The following is a 22,357-nucleotide window of genomic DNA, read 5'->3' as shown; positions in this document are numbered from 1 at the left end:
AATTTTACAGATGTTTTTTACCATGGTAATTAAAAACGGTATTGGACACAATGAAACCAATAATTGACAACAGCTAAAGGATAACCCAACGTTGGTAAAGAGGGTAAATTCTTGGAAGTTTTGTTCACAGAGCAAAACAAAAATAGTGAAATATCCATTTTATCGGAAATCACTTCCTGGAAAAGATGCGACAATATCCTAAAATTATCCGTGTATTTCATTTAGAGAGGAAAGTGTATTGACCGTTGAATGTACGTGTTGTTTTTATGGCTTTATGGTCAAGGTTTGTTCTCTGTATGCATGCAAATGAAAAACAGATATGGCGTACATTATATATAGGCGTGACCTTTAAACGCACCATACCTGGAAGGCAGTTCTCGAAATGTTGTGATAAATGGTTCGAACATTGGCAGGGCAAGACGCTGCAGTTTTTTTCCTTCTTGCGCCCTCTTTTTTCTCTTTTGTTAGGAGGAAGGAAACGTGTGCAGAATTTATTCGGCGGAACACAATCCGCGACACGAACCGCCAGGTAAAATTAATGTACGGCCACAGACGAACTGCTTGCAAAGAGGGAATGGGTCGGTGCGCGGGCGTGTTGTAGAGAAAACGTTGCGCATGCCAATGGGGCAGAGGGAGTCCTCTATGGAGGGGAAACGATTTTCGATTGGCATATTTATGCTCTTGAACCCAAATTGTTGACTGTATTATGAAAAAACAGGCTACAGGCTAAGGATGCACTCTGCATTTGTGGCCCACTATTCCAAACCCTGAAGAACGACAGTAGCCCTGTGTGTTACGAGCTATCTGGAAAATGATAAATGCACATTTACAATGCAAACTCTACAACACTTTTAAATTTCATTGCCGTAAAATTACCAATGTTTTCTGCAGACATCGTGTTTTTTTTAATACTTTGGATAACTTTGAAGTATAAGATCCAGCAGTGGGGGAAAATTATCTACTTCAGCCTAGTTTTGAATGATGGGTTACATTTTCTAAGCAGTAATGAATACCCCTCTGTTTATATAGGAGTGCTCTTGGCTTTGAGAATTCGAATAATTTATAACCACTATGCAAGTTGGCATTCAAATAACGAACACATACCAACAGGATGAACTTTAAAGGGTTACTTTATCAGAAAAGTGACACCTTCCAGCATTTTACATCAAGTAATCAATTCAAATCCATTATAATGGTAAAGGATGTTTCGAAATCAAGACTACCAACAAGGACACGTTATGACGTTACTGAGCCGAAATATTCATTCACAAATTTATCAGCACTGACTTCTCGGCGGGTGGAGCGAGTAGACCTACCCAGCACGGGCGTGTGCCAAATGAAATTTGCCGACGCACCGTCATGCAAAACGAGCGCACTATAGTCTGATTCCCAAGCCCCGACACCTACATAACGGTTTTTATTTTACCGACAGACCATGATTTTGCCGACAAGACTAACCAATGGGGTTGTGACACCCCCGACCCCCCTTCCCCTAGCGACGCCCGTGCCTACCAGATGGGAGGGGGGGTGCAATGAATATTTGTCGTATAAAGCATTTCCCTGCAGGAAACTTATTACTTTGAATTAGCAAATAGAAAGAAATTTGCGGTAACAAAAGCGTTTACTTTGCAACATACGATCTACATGGAAACGGTGCTTGGTACACGTGTTGCGCTTGCGCACATAAATGACATGCACTCAAAATGGCTAACATTATATTGTGTATGTATGCATATTAGATTTCAATCTACACTTTGCTAGAGCATTGTGACTGTGGTTAGCATTCGCACACATAAATTACGACTATGAAGCCACACTTACGCCATACCGCATATTCCTTTTTAAGGATGATTTTTCGAATACAAATTTATACACACTGTAACTGCTTATTTTGGTGCATTGGGAATGCTGTGAACATGCATTGAAATTGCAAAAACTGTTTATCGATACTAAAGGCTACCAGACTGTATAGTGGGGGGAGATTTCTGTGGGTGTATTGGGTACTGTACAGAGGGAAAGAACTAACTCGTCATGCTATCACTGTGTATATTCTCTTGTAGGAAACAGGTACCAGGCTATACCAACCTAATATAGGGCGCAGTGACGCATTATTTGGGTTATTTCCTAATGAGTTAACTTCATTTTTTAACATTAAGGATTCTCATATTGTAGATTTGAATAACAAAGGTTTTGCATTATTGCTACATATTCATAATGTCATATAGGCCTACATCAATAGCGCCAGTTTGGGAAAGCAGTGCACTTTTAGAACTGAAAAAGCACTAATTTCCAATCTCACTGAGGAGGCTTGTGCATTCGATTCGATGGTAGGGTTTACATGTCCCTATTCAAAAAAAAAATGCCTTGTCTAGCAACGGACTAAGTGAGTAACTCGTCGCTGTGACTTATTGGTCCATTTTTTATCGCTTTACTGGATGTTACACTTTGGACTTAAATGCCGTGTCACGTTCTTGCGTTTATCGCCTCAGTTGATTTATAAATGCTCAATGTACCCTTTTAGTCACGTGGGACGCCTTGGTCGCAGAAAGAAGCGTGGTGGGACCCACGATGTTGTGCAAAGTCGGCCAATTTGTCTCTTGCAGTTAACAACAGCAACCTTCGCAAACGCTACACGCACGTAATCGTCACTCTAGTCCCGTTTAATAAGCACTTCGGTTGAATTAACCCGAAGAACCTTACAAAGGGAAAACTGGGTACATGTGTTAATTAAAGGGGGCAGAGAGGAGCCAGCAAAGGCTGGATAAAGATTATCCCAGTTTCTGAGGCATGTGACATGGGAAGTGGCGAATTAAAATTTGAATGCACAGGTCTCCGCTAAGCAAAGATTATGAAGTAGTCCAAACTCAAGATGTTACGAGGTTATCGGTGGTAGACTATGACTCGACGAAACCCCTGAGCCATTACTCCTGTCGTACCCGGCTCTTGATTTCTCCAAGAGTTCGCTCTCTTCTGGCACCCGCGAGTTCGTGTTGAGCAACTCGAACCGCGCCGCCACCTCAGCCAGAGAGCACGACATGAGGCTGTTCCTCCTTGGAGGTGGGTAGAATGTCTCCAGCATGACTGGGCTGCGTTGGTGGGTGGAAATCTCCGGCATGGAACGCCTCCTGGCCGGTGCCGAGCCAGGGGCGGAGACGGCTTTCAAGAGGGCCCGCCTGGGGCTGAGGTGCGCCCCTCCTCCCCTCCCTCTCTGCTGAGCCAGGCCCTGCGTCATGACGGCCGGGGTGCTCTTCCTACGACAGCTGACCTGGCCTTCCTCGATAGTCTCCAGCAGGGCGGGATTGGAGCACCGTCTGGAGATGGAGTCCTCCTTCTGCAGCAAGGTAGCCGGCGCACTGTCTCTCCGGTACAAGCCGGTAGGAGCCACGGCTGCCTCCGACCTCATCTGCCACCGGATGGGCGTCACCAGCAACCGGTCTTGTAAATTCTCGATGGCTGGTGACTCCAACTCTCCCAGTGTATCTCTGTCCCGTCCTTCCCCTTCCTCCGTGACATCATTGTCCTGTCTGTCATCATCAACTGAGGAGGATTTCCCCTTTCGGCAAGACGCTGCTGTTGATGTTGCCGCTGATAATGATGATGATGACATACCAACATTGATGTCGTCTAGTGATAACGAACGAACTCTTGAGTGATCCTGCATGCTGGTTGATGGCTACACGTATCGCTTACTTACGGCCATGTGTCCGAATCATGAACGCAAAAGAGTCACTCTATGTTGATTTCCTCATTCGCTAGTCGATAATCAGGTTTCGGTCGCAGAATCGAAACTAAACTTTAAAGGGCACAGAGGGAGTAAACAGAACCAACGAAGTTATTCAAGCTGCACCATTCCACATACAAATTCCGGTTTCGGGTCGTGCCGAGGATGTTTTCAAAAAATACTCACCTAACTCATCGACATCAGATCCCACCAGATGCTGTACATTAGGCCTATCATTATTGTTCGCAGCATGGGACCACTTTGTTGTTGGTTATCTTTGAAGTGTTACCCTCCAAATTTGGCGTATTGGTTCAACGTCTACATTTGACCCCCAGGTACAACACAGAACGTCGTTTGTAGGGTTCTGGATCCATGACCAATTTCATAAACGTCGAAGCATACTCCTTGATTCGAAAAGGTTTACTGTCAAACCGTTAAACTTCGATGAGTGTTGATCGGCCGATCGTCAGACAAAAGCAGGGGGAAGTCTTGTGAATTGCGGCCTAAAATGGTGACAGGGCGTCAGTTACTCTCAAGCTTTTTCCCCCACATCCCCGACAGACCTATTGCACAAGTCAGTAGCAGAACAACGACTCTGTAAATCTTTATTGATGAGGGCTAGAGCCGGAAAGTTATTCTCCCTGGCTATGGTGGGTCGCGTTCCCCAGGCCTCTCTTGCCGTTGTTTACTCATCCGTCAGGCCAGCGGCGGGGATAGTTGAAGCCACTCTACGGAATCTTGCAGCCGATAACGGCGTCAGATAATCACACACCACGGCAAATCGAAGTGTCCCCACGACAGCGTAACCGGGCGCAATACTCCGTGCATCTGCGCCCCTTAAGCGACGAAAGCCCATCTAGCTCCAGCCCTGCATTGTAGCGGGCGACAAACTGGAGGTCATCACTGTACCCTGTGTCGATGTTGCATGCGCACAGACTAGACACGATCGTCGCATCTCATTTTAAAGGGTTAATATTTTTCCTCTTGGGTTATTAAAATCATATGCACCAACCGATGCGTAACCAACTGTCAATGCTGTACTGCTGTGTGCATAATGGCCAGGCAGGGTCTCTTTCTTTTGCGCGGTAAATCTCGCAGGTAGGTTCTCCAGCGGTGAAGGCAGCATAGGGCGACACACCGTTGTAACGTCCACAGCGCTGACCCTCATCGCCCGATTATTAGAATGACTGGAATATCAAGGACTCCTGCCCGCCTCCGTTCATGGCCTGGCTTCCTAGACTCCCCCTACGCTCCCATCCCCTGTTACCTCTGCTTCTGAAGCCAAAGAGAAGCGATTTGCTTTACTCCAGTGTACACATCCGATGATGAGGTTGTCATTGATCGGGGGAGCTGGTCATGTGATCCACATGTCATCTGCAGTCAGCTCTCCGTCTGAGGGATGCGAGGCGATCTTGTTCCCCGGAGTTGGGGATTTTAGTCAACGTCCCTCGGGGCTGATTGGCAGGCGCGAGCCTCCTAGTTAGTGAGATGGTTTAATAATAACAATCTCGTGGGCTCTCACAAGTCAGCAATCCCGGCCGAAATGGCACACGGATGTGTTATTCGGGGACGTGCGCATACAACGCATAATCGACCGATTTATCACATCTCCGTGCATCGGAATGGCCGCGTTGAGTGTGCGGGCGCTGACGCTCAATATAAAAAAAATCCAAAGGAGAGTTAACTTAATTCGGCAGGCGTGAAGCTGCCAATCAAAGAAAAGCGCCATCTACTGCTGAGTGTGCAACAGCGTACATCAACGTGGGGATGTTAGCAATGGAAGGCTGGGGTAAGCAGAGTTGAATAAAGGCTATAATCGTGGATCTGGAGGACTTTTTCCTAAAGGGGGAAGCAAAGTCCAGTATTTCAGCAGAGGGAGCTTCCACAATGTGTGAAGACTACTCACCTGTCAAGACTGGCAATAAAACCATTTCTAGACAGGAAAGTTCATAGTCTATTCCAAACCGTTGTGGAACACGCCCCTCCCCCCTCCCCGCAGTCGTGTAGCCAGGATCTGCTCTCAGAGGAGGGCATTGGGGGAGAAGGGCAAGAATCTTGTTTATTAATAGGTCTGTGTCCACACCAAAGCGCATATATCAAAACACTAAAGATAGCGTGGCAACAGGACCTCCTCCAAACATTCCAATTTTACGGGGGAGGGTCCCTCCTTTCCACCTCGGCTGCGCCACTGTGCAGTGACGCCCCTGTGCTACGAAGTAAACGTGTAACACGTACGATTCGTGTACGCACATAGACATGGACATTGAAAGATCCAGGGGCAAACAAGGCCACCCCCCCAAAAAAAAGAAGACAACATGAGAACGCTTTTTAGGGAACTATTTCAATTACGTTCCACACCAAGCGTGTACAAAGTCCCCAAATTTAAATTTAGCCCCACATCTGAGAAAAGCCGTTCAGAAGTCCTCATTCTCCCAAGAAAACCCTCTCGAAAACCGTTGGTGCCGAAACTCGGTCTGGTTTCCAGACCAAAACGATTCCAACGACTTGGAGAAATTTTTAAAAATGTTAAGCGCAATCTTGAACCTTGCGCAAATTTATCGTACTCCCCTGAGTTATTATCTTATGAATGGATGTTATTCAAAGGCAGATCAACTCAGGATGGAGTAGAGCGAACAAGCCCAACACGACGGACATACTTGGTGACAAGAAGCTCGTGGTGTTTTGTCCGTCGGCCTGACCGAAGTTTACCAGCGCCTTGCTGTGTCAAGATTCGGAGCCGAGTGCGCACATACACCCGCGCACTTTTTCGTGCTGACCATGAAAATCCACTCTCATCGTATTCGGATTTCGTCCACTGAGATCCAGAAAATAATTGCGATATTGAGTGGATGTTTTAATTCATCTCAGCAAAATCAAAATGCCTCTATAAACAGAGTTGATCGCTCATATTAAAAAAACAGAAACATTGGAACCGTGACACCTGCTTTGCATGGTACTGTATACGGAAATGTTTTATTACTTTTTGTTTAAATATTGTGGTAACAGACAAAGTGCACTTCAATAATTTAACTTTGGAAATTCAATAGAAAATACATAAAATATTCACTTTCATCCTGGTCTGTACACTTAGTTGCCTTGGCAACTGTCACCCAGCAATGAGCAACTTTAATGTCGGAGACAACAGAACAACACAAGGTTTTTTTTCAGTATTCTTTTTGTTTTCAGATTTGAACTTGCTACAAAAAAATACAATAATGAACATCAATTTGAGAATTTTGTTTTCAAGGAGAAGTTGGTTTCTGGAGAGGGCAGGTTTTTATCCATCAATACAAAAAGAAATTAGTTTATGTACAATAATTACAGGCCCAAAACTTATGATTTAAGCAATATGTATAAGCAGAACAGGATTTTTAAAAAGTCATGTTCAATTTAAAAAAGTCTATATTAAGCACATCTGAAGAAATTGAAAAATAAAAATGCTACGATTCCACTGATGCAGCGGACATATTTCAAATGTCTCCAATTTTTTGTTCTTTGAAATAATTTTGTAATTTTAAAGGACTTTGTTCTGGAAAGACAGGTTTTTTTTTTTTTTAGAAATGACAGAATCTCTTCTGCTTAGCCATAGACCCAAATGCTTTATACGGACACAGTGTTGGTGTTCCACGAGAGCTTGCTGCAGAAAACTATGGTGTTGGTGACGACAAAACAGCACCAGTCTGGCACAGACTGCGGTCATCCGTGAAAAACTCCCTCTGCTTTTTTTCTAAACCTGATCACAGAATGTAAAGTTGCTGTAACTCTCAAGAAGAGCACAGACCTCCACTTTTCACTCATGTGCATGTATGCCAATTTCTCATGTTCATGGGGTATTTATCACTAAACTTTCAAAATTTCAAAACAAAGTGTGATGCTTGTGTAGTTTAATTTCCCTTGGCTGTGTACCATGAAAATGCCACAGCGCCCTCGGTGGACTGCAGTAGGAACCATTTTCTTGCAAAGGTGGAATAAATGAGTATTTTTGACAACCTGATTAGCGGATGCCTATTCACAGAATTACATCCACTGGATCTTAAGCATCTGAGAAGAGAAAGAGAGGAAAAAAGAACAGCTTGCATTTTCCGAATTAATAAACAACGTCATCACAATTTGTCTGCCACTCTTCCATTTCCACCAAATGAGGGCTTCATGTACAAAACAATACAGTACCACTGAAGCGCACCTGTGATGTTGCTGCGTATTTAACCTACACACATCCGTTAAAGCTGGTTTTATACTTCAAGCAACTGCAAAAACGAAGCCAAGGTGATGTTGCAAACATTTCACTTGAGTTGAAATAAGTTCAACTTGTACAAATTCACAGCAAAAACTTTTGATCTGATATCACAAAATCACATTCGTATTCGCTTCCGCACCCAGTACGCACTGGCCATTTATGTGAGAAACAAAACATGGGTTGCTGACAGAATGCTTGTACAAGATTCCACTGAAAACGTGACAAAGAACAAAAAGATTCGTTGCCTTGTTCTTTAATACATAGGACAGCCTTTTGAATTACAAGCCGTCGAGAGAAATTTCAAACCTTTTCAATAAACTCTGTGAGAGAAAACTTAACATAGACATAGGCCACTCTCATAGATCTTTAACCTTTGGACACATGTGCGCTTCTTTGAAATTTCTCACACATTCACAAATGACCTCTCGCAAATCTTCGCGTATAAACTGAATGACACTGTTTGCCGAGTTTGGAAAGAGACACATATTTTTTTCTTTGACAGTAAAGATTGAAAGTTTCCACAGAAAGATGTCACAAATACAAAGTGGCATGTGTCTGGTACCTTGGCTGTACGTACGTTTTCACACACTCTGAATGCAGGATGTAAGGATTGTTTCATCAACATTCAGATCCGACTCTTCAAGCATGCAGGGGGGGGTGCAGGAGAAACTGTTGTCCGACAAAAATGGATTACCAGCCAAAGCTGTACATAATAAGACTGACTCTCTTCGGATTTGTTTTGCTTTAGCAAGCTTTAGCAAGTAACAGCCATGTCTGAAACGAGCTTCCGGAGCTACGGCTAGGTCTACTGTCTGCGTGTCTCCACATATTTCCAGTGCAGTGAAGACCTAGGCCTAGATCCAGACAACGATTCGGATGCAGCCAACCACTTGACGGTTCCATGAATACGGGCCTTTGGGGGTCAAGGTCATATTGCATGGCTCTGAAAGGGTTAAAGCTACGATAAGATATCGGTCTTTGCCAAAACTGGCAGTTTTCCCAGCGTTCAAGCTGAAAATGTGCATCGATTTTTCTGTCACTCCGTTATAGAAGTTGGAACGCAACTCTGCGAGACTACCTCACTAGAGGGAGCCCTTCGTACGAAATGGCATCCACCTAAAATTAAATACAACATTCTACAATTCCAAAATGACAACAATGTACTCTGTAAATTAAATAGTATGATAAAATATACCCATGATTGCTTGCAACCATAAATAAATAATTTACCAATGAACAATACATGAGCCACTGACTCCAGAAAAAAAATTTCAAACAATTTCTAGCAAAGATAACTACTCGATTATTGCTAGTCATTTACAAAGTCATTCAAGAATTGTCTCAAATTCCTGTTAACTAACATCTTTTTGATGATTTCCCAGCAACAGTTGAAATTTTCCTGTGGGACCTGTTCATTTTTTTTTTCCATTCACCTCAGCTGCGATACCTCTTAGCCAATCAGATTTCCAGCATAAATGATGCGATGAAGATGGGCCATCAGAACTGAGAAAGACTCTTGTTACCACTCCAAATTTTTGTCACTGTTTGGTTATTATTATTATTTTTGGGGTTTTTAATGGGGGGAGGGTTGGGAGTTCATTTTACAAAAGCATCGGAACGGGGCTCGGCCAATTGAACAGGGGAATAACAGGTTGAACGGCTCTTTCAAGTGTCCTAGCTCAACAATTCTGAAAACTAACATCTGATTGGTCGAAAGGAAGAAAACAAGTCACCTGACTTGCAGCACAGTGACAAACACTCACACAGGCCCATCAGAAATATTACAGTGTTTTGGGAAATCATCGGTAAGTGTCCATGTTGCTGCTGCTTGGTTCGAGCTGCCCCGGAAAACCAGGCCGGGTTGGTTGATCGCAGAGACAAAAAAATTAAAAGAGGGGTTGCTAAGGTGCATCGTGGGAGACACTTCACACGGGTCTACAGCGCTCGCTGGTCTTGGTGGTCTCATTTGACGGACGGCAGCATGCCTCCGTTTGGACCGTTTGAAGCCACCCAAGCTGTGAACACATCTCTGGCAAGGTTAGAAAAAAACATGAAGGGAAAACGTAAGAGTCTTTACGATCTTCTTTTCTGAGGCAAGGTGGTCAGGACAAGCACGACTGCCAAACAAGCTGACATTTAAGACATAATGGGCAGATTGCGGGTAAGGTGTGTTGCCAAAACATGGCGCTGAGGGTGTGACTGTGTTAATGGCTACCTCTGATTACATGGCGTGTACGGTTACAGTGACAAGGATATCATGTCACAATAAAGAAGGGAATAAGCCATACCTAAAGGATATTCATACATCATACGGAGAATCCACGCAGACAATTGGATTTAGGGAAATATATTTACAGGATGTAAAAGCCAGTTTTAACAAAAAAGAGAACATCTCAGTCAGTTTTCAGTCATTTCAATTCCGCGACCCAATTTCATAAATTTAGTCAGAGGCGAGTTGGCTGACACTGGGTTTCAAATAACACGGGTTTACACAAGTCCTGCCAACGTAAACATGAAGGGGAAAAAAAAATTCCCAACCCATGAATTGTTTGATTTCAGAGTCCCAGCATGGGTTGTCTTGAGGGATGATACAGGAAACGACAGAAATTCTTAAAGATAGTTTTCTTGCCTTTGAAAACCTGCATTTAATTAATGTGCAAAAATACGAATGAATATAGAAAAAAATTCCCGTATTACGGCGCCAGATGGTTATTAAGCAAAAACAATTTCATCCATTGCCCTGGAAAACAGCACAGTAAAAACATTAAAAAAATATATATATATATATAACTTTACCAAGATTTGATTGAGGGTCAAACCACCTCTATGTGGGGTTGTGTCAAGGGTCAGCCTGACCTCTGACCCAGGCAGGATGGGGGTAGACCCTCCCATCTGTGTATCGTGGCCCGGTCAAGGCGTAGGGTGTCCACTCGTGCCTATATTTCGGTAGTCTGTGCACACAACAAAATGTGGGAAATATAGACACTTCTGTAAGGTCTGCAACAAAAAAGTTCCAGTTTCCCGGTCTGCAAAATGCACCTTTTTTTCGTGGAACACTTCTTGTTTTTTCAAATAACGGAATACTTTTCCGACAATTCAGCCAACTTGAAAAACAAATAATGATCATCACACCAAATGTTATCAAAAGATGAAAAACAAATCGAGTTCTTTGGGGTCTTTTTTACAATGAGAACAATGATATTTTCTATTCTACAACAACTGCACAGAAACACGACAGGTTTCACCAACTATTTCACAACCAGAATTCTGGAACTTTTCTGTCAGTCCACGAGTTGGACACCTAGCCCCTCCCCTATGCTCTGTCCCTTCTACCACAACCACGTCGATTTCATGCACGGTTTCCGACTCTCACCTGCAGTGATCCACAACACACTCATTGCTGCAGTACTCGTTGTCCCAGTCGGGACTCTCGATGCTGGGCTTGTTGCAACCGTTTCGGGTGCAGATCTGGTGACTGTGGGGCGGCATCCCGTCGATGCCCATCTGGGAAAAAAGAAAGAAGAAAACAAACCGGCGTCATTAAGTTTTCTTAGTTACATTTTTCATGCAACTCTATACTCTCCTTTAACATAAAAAAAACACCAATATGAGATCCTTTCGGGGGTTAAGTGTGATGAAATAAAAACACTTTATGAAACATTTAAAACTATTCATGCTTTTCCAGACAAGTGAGGGCGCTGTTGCTCAACTGTCAATCAGGAAAGACACTGCTCAGTTGACATGTTTCTTTACTCAAACTGTGAACCCCAAATTTGCTTGCGGAAAACATTTCAAAGAACTGGCCGCTCACTGACTTATTGCCATGTAAACCGACAGCAATGAATTGACAAAAGAAAAGGAAATTTAGAGCAGCGAGGTACCGGTATCAAATATTCCTTCAGATTTTTGTGTAAAAATCAGTGCATCATTGACGTTTTCTGCCCGGAATGACATCACAGTTTTGCTCATGGCTATGGCAATCGGCATGAACAACGCAAAAAAAAAAACAAGAACACAGCAGCGTCAAAGTGCCTTTTAAAAATAGGTACATTTTCAAGGCGCACAAAATTTGCAAAGCTAAAGTCATGGATTGAAAGCTGCCGAGGCTGATAAACACTGTATTCTACACAAGCTGGCAAATCGGTGGTCCAAGTCAGGCCTACGATGTAGTTGACTCACAAGGGATAGGGCCCTCGTAATTATGAACACAAAGCTTTAATGCATGGTATTTGTGGGACAACGGGTGATGCAGCACCTCTTCTGACCGTACTCACCATGGGGTGCGCCTTGACCACCCGCTGGGCCGCCTGCATTGGGTTTAGGCCGGGCTGCATCATGGGCTTCCCCGCAGTTGTCATGGTGACCGTGATGGGCACGCCGGTCACCACGGGCTTGGGCGCTATGACTCGAGGGGCAATGTGCGCGTGCCCGGCCTGGGTAGGGGGCGCTGCGGTGCTGACCGGCGCCGCCGAGGTCTTCTTCTGTTTGCTGGGCGACTGCTCTTCGCTCTGCGTCGTGTCGACGGCGGCCTTGGGAGCAAATGTTTGAAAACGTCTTTCAATCCGCAACTGACATGGAAACAGTTCACTCATATGGTAAAGCAACCAAGAGTTGATGGTGTGAAGCAGGAAGTTCACCCGATTGTTTCTAAGACCAAAATGGAATCCTCTTCACTTCTGCGCCACTTACCTTTGATACTAAACTTGCTCTGTAGGCTGCCAACTTTTTAAGATACTCTTTCTTAGCCGTTTCTGTCCGTTGTTTGTATGCCTACAACAACAACAACAACAAACAACAACAAGAAAACACCTGAATCAGTGAATACAGAGCATAGAGGAAACAGACAATTTGGTTGCTTTACAATTTTCTCATCCAAGTAGAGTGTTGTGAGTTGGTGGTCATGAGGACATTAAATGATGTTGCGTGCTTCCTCCTTCCAACTTAGTTTGGACGACAGCCTTAGCTTAGATCGTAGTTGTCTCATGGAATGGGCTGTAGTTAGCTAGGATAATGTCATCTACGGTTCCCTGCATCTCCCGAGATATGTGTGGCTACTGGAAACCAGCAACGCAACAAATCTGAGAAAAGGGGTCTAACACTAGTTCCCAGACTCGTGCATGTAGAACTGTGTAACATGACCAGGATACCAGGCACTTGAAACAGAAAATCTCCAAGCTAACTTGCGAGTAAGTCCCACTGCCAACCCACCTGCTTTTGTTCGGTTCCGAGACTGTCCCACATTGACGCCACAATCTTGGAGACCTCTCCGAAGCTGGCGTTGGGGTTCTGACCCTTGATGGCCGCCTGCGTGTCCCTGAAGAACAAGGCGTAGGCAGAGACCGGCTTCTGGGGCTCATTGGGGTCCTTCTTGCGTTTTCTCTTTGGCGGCTTTTTCTTGGTCTCCTTGCTTTCTGGCCTTTTTGCCGCAAACTATAATGCCATTGGCAGAAAGGAAGAGAAATTCAAAGTTACTTTCATCAATTATTAAATGACCAACAAAATAACAATTACGATTTTTCTGAAAATTTTGGAGGCTATGACAACAGAATGAGGTTTCTCCATTATTTATCTGAAATTCCACAATCCTAAAAACCAGACCAATATTAATTTCAGCGGCTGGACTTTTTTCTTCTGAAATTTTGTATGGGGTCAAATCACCGCATGAATCATTTAATTTTGCATGAGGAAGTTTTACCTGCGCTAGTGGCGTGTTATCGTCACTGTCCTCGCTACTCTCTTGGTGTGGGGACCTTGTGTTCCCCGGACCGAGATTTTTTCCTAATGTCGGATGACTTCCCATCATGCCCTGCCCCGGCTGGAGTCCGCCGTGCATCCCGAGCTGAGAGCTGATCGCCGACTGGTTGATGGTGGAGAGCGGGCCCAAGTGTTGGCCGGAATGTGAGTCCATGGGGAACATATCCATGCCGTGTGAGACGTGGGGCATGTGGTAGGAAGGGCTGTAGATCTGGGTGGTCGTCGGCCCTGCGTGGCTGAACGACGTGGAGTGGGACGGCTGCAGCATGTCGCTCATGGTACCGAGGCTGCCGGTGGATTCCGTGATTGGGGGAATGTCCAGGTTGTGGGGCGGGAACTGCGGATTGACTGGCATGGAGGTGGTGGCCGGGTTAGGCAGCGACTCCGTCATGTGACTCAGCGGTTCTGTGAAGGCCGCGTTGGAGATGGCACTGGGGAAGTGGTTGGCAGGGTCGGTCATGGTGTGGCCATGGGTCGGAGAAGGCAAGGTCATTGCCTGCGACAGCGACTGTGACATCGACGGGGAGCACGACATCGGCGGATTGGCATGATTGACGGGCGAGGTCAGCATCTGCTGCTGGTGCTGCTGCTGCTGCGGCGGCAGCGGGGGCGGAGTCTGATTGTTTAGGGAAGAGGGGCTGGACATGACCCTGCGGTCGTGCATGGAGTCCGTGTGGTATGGAGGAAGGGCCTGGCTACCCACTGGCTCCGAGACAGGCTGGGCTGTGAATGCGTGGTCCGTCATCGTAGTGATGTTGCTCTCCCCGATCCCTTGCGATATGGGTGGAATGTCAAACTCGTCGTCTCCAAAACTCGGAGTGTGAAATGTCTGCAAACACACAACCACACACACAAAATTCATGCAAATCAAAACAGACTAGAGGCTCATTGATGATTATCAAAACAGGGACAACAAGCAGACTGTAAATGGCACCAGGGTTCTGCAGCCTAAATGTATCAAATTGAAGCAAAAACGGGCATTTAATTCCATAGATTCAAACAGGATACAGTTCAATAAAAGGATGCCAACCAAAACGGCATCTTCACAAAACTAACACCCATCTATTGTTTCTGGATGCCAAGAACTTAGAAGTTAAATATTTGAAATCCTCAGTTTTTAAGGATTAGTATTCCCAAACTTGGTTGCTTATTAAATATTACTAAACTTTTTCCATTAACACAAAACAAGAACTCTTGTGTCAGTAAGCCAAGCTCCAAACAGTAACAAATGATATCAAATCTACTGACATCAATAGACACAATACATTTGTCTTTCCTCACAGATGCTGTATTTAGAAAATATCACCGAGTGGAGCAAATTCCAAGTAGTGATAGGCACAGTAAATCATTATTTATGCATTCGTTTTATGGGCGACTCACTGTTTCGTCTAGGTCGAAGTTTAACACAGCATGCATAAGCAAATCCAGCAATTGGATAATAAATTTGGTTGGGTTTGAAAAAAAGCCATTCAGCTCTTTCCTGATTCTATACGCAAAATTGAAACTGCTTTCCCCCTCTTTTTCTTGAGAAAACTCAGGATCATTTGCTGGATTCCTCAGTGGTCACTCCATCAAATTGGAAATTTGGACATGCCAAAAAATAAACAATTACATGAATAAATTCAGTCCTGAGGAAATGTCACAGAAGCATTCTTGTATTTCTTTAAAGTCAATTACAAAAATTACCAGTAAATCTCCAAGAGCTTCATTTACTGTTTTTACAGAAACAAGTCATAAACTTATACTCAAAGTTGTAAAAACAGACTTGGAAGCCAGCAGTTCACTTCAAAGACTCTTTGATTAAGTTTAAAGGGCCAAATGTTCTCCGATCCGAAGTTAAACACCTGTAAGTCTTTGCGTCCTCAGCTCCGTTTGTTTCACGGATACTATCCATGATTGATAGAAAGAAATAAAAGTTGTAGACTTTTTGAAAAACGAACACTTTCCAACCACGCAAACGTCCCCTGTTCGGAGCCTTCGCTTTGTAGACTTACCTGAGAGGACATAGTGGTGCCGGCCACAAAATTATTGTTATGGTGGACACCGGATGAATTGCCAAAGTTAAATCCGTTTACAAAGCTGACTGCTGGTGTTTGCCCCTGCAGAAAACAAGAACGATAAAACATGCCATTATACAATTTGTATTTACACAAGAAAACCACATCAGTTTTTGTTGTTTCTCTGTTACGGACCAAGTCCTGTAAATCAGAATATTAAAAATGTTAAGTAGAAGTTGACGAACAGCTTGCATTTTTATGTTTTCGACGATGCAAACTGATTTGTAAAGATTATAAGAGAAAGACTGCTTTGCACATGTATCTGTTCCAATAAATGCCACAATCAAAGTTCAAATCGCAATGGAGAATAAAAACCGGCACATAGCAAGTGTGAAACCCAAACCACTGCTGCACAATGATATGGCAATCCTGTATGCTGCCCTCTGTTGTCGAGAAATCAAGAATTATGGCCTGGCATTATGATCAATTTCTTTCTGGTTTTGGTATGCTTATTTTTCTTTAACAAGTTTTTTTCTAAACAGCGGTCATAAAAAGTCATTGATCCTGAGTAAATCAAACTAAGAGCCTTTGGGTAATTCCAGAAATTAGGGGTCCAAAAATGTGACATTTTTGTGTGCCTGTTTCATCTGACCCTCGTCATTTGACATGGTAATATCGCCGGACTTGATTTCAAACTATTACTATTTGTTTGGCAGGTAATTTGCATTAATTCATCACTCTTGGAAATAAGAAAATGTGTTCTGAGTTTACAAAATCATATGTCAGATGTGACAGGGACGCACAAAAACGGACCCCTAATTTCTGGAATTATCCCAATGCAAGCTATGTACGTGTAGATACACAGCCTCCATCAACACGTTTATTTTCCATTCCAAAATGTACACGGCTTTAACCCAACGATCACAAAGCAACATATGCCGTATCTAGTCATTCATTTATGAGGAACCATTTCATAACAGCAGCATACAATCCAAGAAAAAAACAAACCCAAAACCAAACAGAACATGAAACAAGTCACACCAAACAACATGACAAAAACAATGAATCAGTCAACTTAGGCCGTGTCCTTAACAGGCTTCCAGAGCTACGGCTAGGTCTATTGTCTGCGCGTCTCCACGTACTTCCAATGGAGTGAAGACCTAGACCTAGCTCTAGACAACAGATTCGGACGCAGCCTTTAGTGCCATTACTTTTTAACGACAAAGGAAATTACCAGAGATTAATCAATCATTTCAGAGTAGCTACACTTGCATGAACTTTGAGACAAGATGGGGTTAATAAGTGATAGCAAATCGTCAACAATGTTGACTCATTTATTATCACTGTATGGGGGAAAAGAGCACTTTTGACACAAGTATTTCTTTTATCAACAGGAATATGACAAGAAGTTTAACACTGTGACTAAATGAAAATACATGCGAAGAGATGGAAAATAAATGTCAAAAAGCAAGATAACAGCTCTGGCTTGTGATCTTGCTGTGGTGGGACGGAGTGTCGTAAGAAAAATACTCTCACAGAGAAGAAAAAGTTTATTCAGTCTCAAAATGATACTTGAATACCTATTCCTAGAAACTTACCCAAGGGATATTTTGATAGGTGACCGATTCATTAAAATCGATCACTAGTACCATCAGGCTATTATGTACACTTGTCCACTTAGAGAAATAATACTCTTAAAGTATTTTTGCAGTGTGCAATAACAAATGATCTTCCATCAAGGTTCGCCTGACAGGCACTAAGACCGTTAGTCTCCTAACTCTTGAAACACGAAAAAAAAAAAAAAAAGGGAAGAAAGCCTGACAACCGCATTTGCTGACGACGGACGACATCCATCCATCTCTGTCCCGAGTGCCGCAACGAACGTGATGAACTGTGCTTTGCACTTTGCTGCCAGAACTCTTTGCCTTTTTTTTTTTTTTCCCTCCCTCTCTCGAGTCCTGTACATTCGCGTGTGAGCTGCTTGCGTCGCGGATTAGTCCTATTAGAGCAATCTTGTTTCAAATTGAAGACACGAGTGGGCCAGGCTGGCATTATTTCTCGTGTTCTTGTAAAGAGGCGCTTGATGAGGGGGTTGTAGCAAGGGAATTTGCTCATTAAACAACAGAATTGTTGGAAACGTCCCCAGCGCTTTGAATCTTCACCATTCCTCGTCCACTTAAAAGCACCCCGTGGAATGTTTCTTCGTGACTAGCGCGTATTTTTTGGCTGTCGAAATGTGAAGATCTGCAGTTCAAATATCCTTCAATTCCCCCGTTTCTCTCTTACAAAATCTCGCAATGTCTTTTCTCTTAAAAACCGTTGCTTCAAACCAAAGCAAATGCATTAACTGAACAATGAAAGGCGAGAACCAAGCTAAAAGCCGCATTATAAACCGCGTGAAACATTCAAAAGGTTTACCATCTACAATTCTAAACATTCCGGAATGAATTCATTTGTAATCCAAGTCACTGAGTTCTGATCTGGTTTCAATTAAGTATTTTACAAAAAAAAAAAAAAAAACCCCACAATGTAAACCAGGACATTTTTTATGCATACATGGACATCTTGCAGTCAAATTTCACACTCCAATTATCTCACCTGCACAAGCAATAATGTTTGTTCCTGGAATTTTTATAGTGGGGAAGAAAACAAAAGTGTTGTAAGTGTATGCGCAGGTCCTGTTTATACGAGCATAATTCTACGTTGTAAACATTAATCATTCATATGACTAACGGTCTTTCTAACTGCTGCGGATGTCACAGCGTGTTGGCAGGGGCCGGTTTCCACACGTTTGAGCCGGCCATCAGACCTGGGCTCCGGGTGGATCAGGTGGCGCATTTGGCAAGCTAATTAATATCATTCTGAGCTCTCACAAATTACACAGGTGGCTGAATATGATTGGATTTTGGGGGGCGAAGGAGGGGGGGGCAGAGGTGGATTTCTGCTCTAAGATGATGGTGTGTTTAATGGGAATACAGAGTATCTTGTCTCATCCGGATGTGGGAGAGAGGCGGAATGAGGGGCAATGGAGGAGGTTGTAGTTAAAATACATTACGGATAATCGCCAATATACTGTCTTTGACGGTCGAAAGAGAGTGCCCAAATTAAAAAAATGATGGGCGACACAGGTTTATGATTTGCAGCATGCTGGAGAACTGCATTGTGATGTATCACTTCTAAATGTCCAAATCAACACCAATTCTGCTTTTCTAAAATATCTCGACAATTTTTACGGGCAATATCCAGCAATTCCAGCAAAGGAATCTTCACTGCATTTGTTTCAATTCTTATCCATTCTGAACAGTTTCCAAGTCAAAACTAATCACAGTGCATTTTTCTCAATACTCCTCAAACTTCCAATTCCACTGCGTATGTTTCACACACCCCGAGCATTATGGTTAATATTTGAAATCCCGAAAGCTTCATTGACATTCCGACCGAGTCATGAGAGTTTCAAAATACAATTGTTAGACTTAGAGGCTATTTCAAAATATAATAAATAGGTCAGAGTCTTTCAATGATTTCTAGAAAAAAAAACTGAATCATTCCCATGAAGAACTACTGAACCTAGGGGGGCGGGGGGAATTCAAGGGAGGACGGGAGAAAAAGGGGAGGGGGGGGAGGAATCTGAACATGACATAAGGGCTTAGCCAGAGATAACCAGCAATATTGAACGGAAGGAAAAGTGATTAAATTTCACACCTGTGTTTGCGTTGGGACAATTTGGCCGGGGCTGCCACAAAATCAATATGTTGTGATGTGTCATTGGTGATTAGGACTGCACAAGTCCTTTTGCCCGGCAGTACTCCCATCGCCACCCTACCCACTCCCCCTCCCCCCCCAAACTCTTCAATTCAACAGAACGCTGACATGTTTCCAGTGGAGACCACAATGGATGCACCTGCCTGCAGAACAGAAAATAATTAACTTACTTTATTTAGCCGCGTGACAACAGCGTGTCTTCCCCTCCCCCCCAAAAAAAATTTACACCACTAGGTCAACTTCAAATGGGGACCATTATTGCTCGAGACTTAAATAGGAGCCCATTATTTGTTCACTCTGCTCATCCGTCTGCAAACAAATTGTCTGCGACATCCTAGGATACATGCAATTACGCATGCCAGTTCCCGAGTCTTGTGGTGTCACAATTCTTCCTAGTCATTTGTTGGTTTTCACTTTATAAATACATACCATTCTTACGGTAGCTTTTAGTTATTGTCGTCATTTTCCAAAAGAAGCTTTCAATTCAAAGCCGTTGACATAAAATTAATCCAAACCACAGATCAATGACCTTTACTCTATTGTGAAAGCTTTTTTAAGCCAAAAAAACAGAGGCATAGTTGATTTTCGTTATAAATTTAAATACATGCATAAAAGAGCCAAATTTTTCACACAAACAAAGAAGTCAGGCAGACAATTTCCCAACAACACTACCATGAACCAATGCACATGTACGTGTTACTGTGGCAACACAAATGCAATTATTTGTAGACGTGAGGCGAGCGCTATGAAGCCTAACAATGATAAAATGAAATTGAGAATATTTAACTGGAGATACACAAATCCTTCGCGGTCCCTACTCCTACTACAATGGGTGGACGGGGAGGGGGAAAATCCATCGCATTTATTTTGCGCATGTGGAAAAACAAACGTGATTGACGCTGCATGGGATCTGTTTTTCTTAGCAACGCATTATTGATCAGTTTGACTAACAACGAGTGTCATGCCTCTCTCTGACCCGATAACATTTCTGTCAGAATTTTGCGGTGAATGTATGAATAATTGGCAGTTTTTCAACGGACCAATGACAACTGTCCAATAAAGGAAGAGAAACTGGACTCGGTACAAAAACAAAGATATAGACCGGTGTCTGCCATGCCATATTTTGTAAATATCAGACAAAGACACATATGGTAAGGTGTGCAATACATGTAAAAGCACTGTTCACATAAATTTTTTAAAAGAAATTTTATTCATGAATTCTAGGTGTGGAGAGATTTGTGAAGGAGACAAAAGATAGGTCAAAAAATGCCGTGCACTGTTTTTACGTTTTCTTTCACTTGATACAGCGAAGGCAAATTATCCTTAAAATAGGTACTACACCCTCGTTACCTTTAGGAACGAGACACTTTGCTTCACAATCTCTAAGAAGTAAAAAAAAAAAAAAACACAAATAACTGGGTATCAACAACTTGGGCACATGAATGCGTACATGTAGATGTCTTAATTCATCGGTAACTTAATTCACGCATACTATATCATTTGAGAACAAGGACAATGCATGATTATATGTTACCCACTCTGTGAAAATGAGTCAAGAGTCACGAGAGTCACTTTGGAGTAACAAGTCCTGTAGAATAATTTTGCCCAGTGTAAATCGATAGGAACCCACACCCACAGCATTTTTCACCATGGAGTATCCACTTTCATCAGGATGCCAAACTGAGCGATACATCAAAACAAAAAACTCAATTAGCTCTTTCCAATACAAATGAAAACTCAAAAAGTGGCTCTGGTGACTCAAGACTCATTTTCACAGAGCGGGTCACATATATCAGTATGCAAGGATATAAACAGACGCAGACATGCTAACAGAGTCTTACATGTATATAACATTCCCTATTACATACATGGCTCCTCATTCATCCTCTTCGAACTCGTTAACGAGAAAAATACAATTCCAAACTGGACCAGCCACAGACTGCATCTCAAACGCAAGCAAATACGCAGTCCAATCAAAAGACGTCAGAGTACCATAATGATACGATTTTCTTGAATTTTTACGTGCGTTCGCTCCAGGGCCAGCCTGTTCAAGAGTAATATTACATCCTGGTTAAAAAAAAAACACAACAACAGGGCCACACTACGTTCACACTTAAAAGATTGAATCAGATGCAAATCTACACACATAAAATCTAAGAGGTGTGAAATGCATGTCAAGCGGGGGCCAACCTAAATGTGCTAAAAAGGTTTCCTCGAGACGGGCAAACACTGCAGCAGGCAGGAGGTTGGATAGTAACCTTACTTTGGACGTTGTAAACTAGAAAGTGAGGCATATTTTTAAGTAAGATGACCACAATGTCTTGATCAACTGGCGTTCAGCAATGGGCGCTGCCTCCGCATATTTCTCGTACGGTACTTTCTGCCATCTGTAAAGCTTTGAAGGCCGTTCCACAATACTTCACCAAAAAAAAAACTGTGTGCGTGGCGAGGTCTGTACGTATGACAATGGCGGATGTGAGTCAGGTCACGTGAGGGAGAGTGTGCCGTTCTGTGTTGTCAAGGTAGAACGACTGGCTGATGTCGTTTGCCGGCTAACCACTATCCCATCCATCCCCACACATCCTGTACCTCCTTCTCCGAGGCACATGCATACAAAAATCCAATCACCGGTATAATTGGCTTTCTTTGTTTGGGGCACCTGCTTTTCAGTCCCTCTTCTTTTTTTTCAATTTCAATGAGGGGGGAAAAAAAAAGAAGAAAATCTGAGATGACCAACAAAAACTGTATCATCTCTTCCGCTGACTGACAACAAGAGAAAACTGTGTTTGATTGAAAGTCTTCTCTTGGGACGTAATGCAGGAAAAAGCGACATGAACGAGGGTATCATTTGGGTGCACCTGCTATGAACAATGGTAGAATGAATGA

At 43.1% G+C, this 22,357-nt stretch overlaps 2 protein-coding genes across 8 annotated transcripts in view; both read right to left on the bottom strand.

Annotated features, from left to right (window-relative positions):
* Positions 1-1,112: 1,112 nt before the first annotated feature.
* Positions 1,113-5,356, bottom strand: LOC110973647 (uncharacterized). 2 transcript variants are annotated; one of them, XM_022224625.2, is made up of 2 exons: positions 3,908-5,356; positions 1,113-3,793 (listed from the first exon to the last, which is right to left on the bottom strand). In XM_022224625.2, the coding sequence occupies exon 2, from the start codon at positions 3,659-3,661 to the stop codon at positions 2,873-2,875; it is 789 nt and encodes a 262-aa protein (XP_022080317.1). In that variant the 5' UTR covers positions 3,662-3,793; positions 3,908-5,356; the 3' UTR covers positions 1,113-2,872. The 2 variants fall into 2 exon arrangements, with proteins under 2 accessions (XP_022080317.1, XP_086994604.1); XM_087138478.1 differs by having other exon boundaries at positions 1,113-3,788.
* A 1,310-nt stretch (positions 5,357-6,666) lies between these two features.
* The window catches only part of LOC110973637 (uncharacterized), a 61,563-nt gene continuing 45,872 nt past the window's right edge, over positions 6,667-22,357 (bottom strand). For 5 of the 6 annotated variants that reach the window (XM_022224604.2, XM_087138476.1, XM_022224600.2 and 2 more), the window contains 8 exons: positions 15,707-15,811; positions 13,654-14,541; positions 13,167-13,388; positions 12,648-12,728; positions 12,233-12,487; positions 11,332-11,462; positions 10,755-10,909; positions 6,667-9,987 (listed from right to left, as the gene is read on the bottom strand). In XM_022224604.2, coding sequence (XP_022080296.2) covers positions 10,798-10,909; positions 11,332-11,462; positions 12,233-12,487; positions 12,648-12,728; positions 13,167-13,388; positions 13,654-14,541; positions 15,707-15,718 — 1,701 coding nt within the window. In that variant the 5' untranslated portion in view covers positions 15,719-15,811 and the 3' untranslated portion in view covers positions 6,667-9,987; positions 10,755-10,797. The remainder of the gene's footprint in view (positions 9,988-10,754; positions 10,910-11,331; positions 11,463-12,232; positions 12,488-12,647; positions 12,729-13,166; positions 13,389-13,653; positions 14,542-15,706; positions 15,812-22,357) is intronic. The other variant, XM_022224602.2, reaches the window with a different exon arrangement.

The sequence above is a fragment of the Acanthaster planci genome, linkage group LG06, assembly GCF_054643075.1.
Source record: "Acanthaster planci isolate LZ-2023a linkage group LG06, COTS_SCS, whole genome shotgun sequence".
NCBI lineage: Eukaryota > Metazoa > Echinodermata > Asteroidea > Valvatida > Acanthasteridae > Acanthaster > Acanthaster planci.
The sequence above is the reverse complement of the archived record's forward strand: the minus strand, read 5'-3'. Positions and strand labels throughout refer to the sequence as shown.

What these genes read in the sequence shown, in the direction of transcription:
- LOC110973647 (XM_022224625.2), bottom strand. Translation starts at nt 3,661, where the DNA reads ATGCAGGATCACTCAAGAGTTCGTTCGTTATCACTAGACGACATCAAT.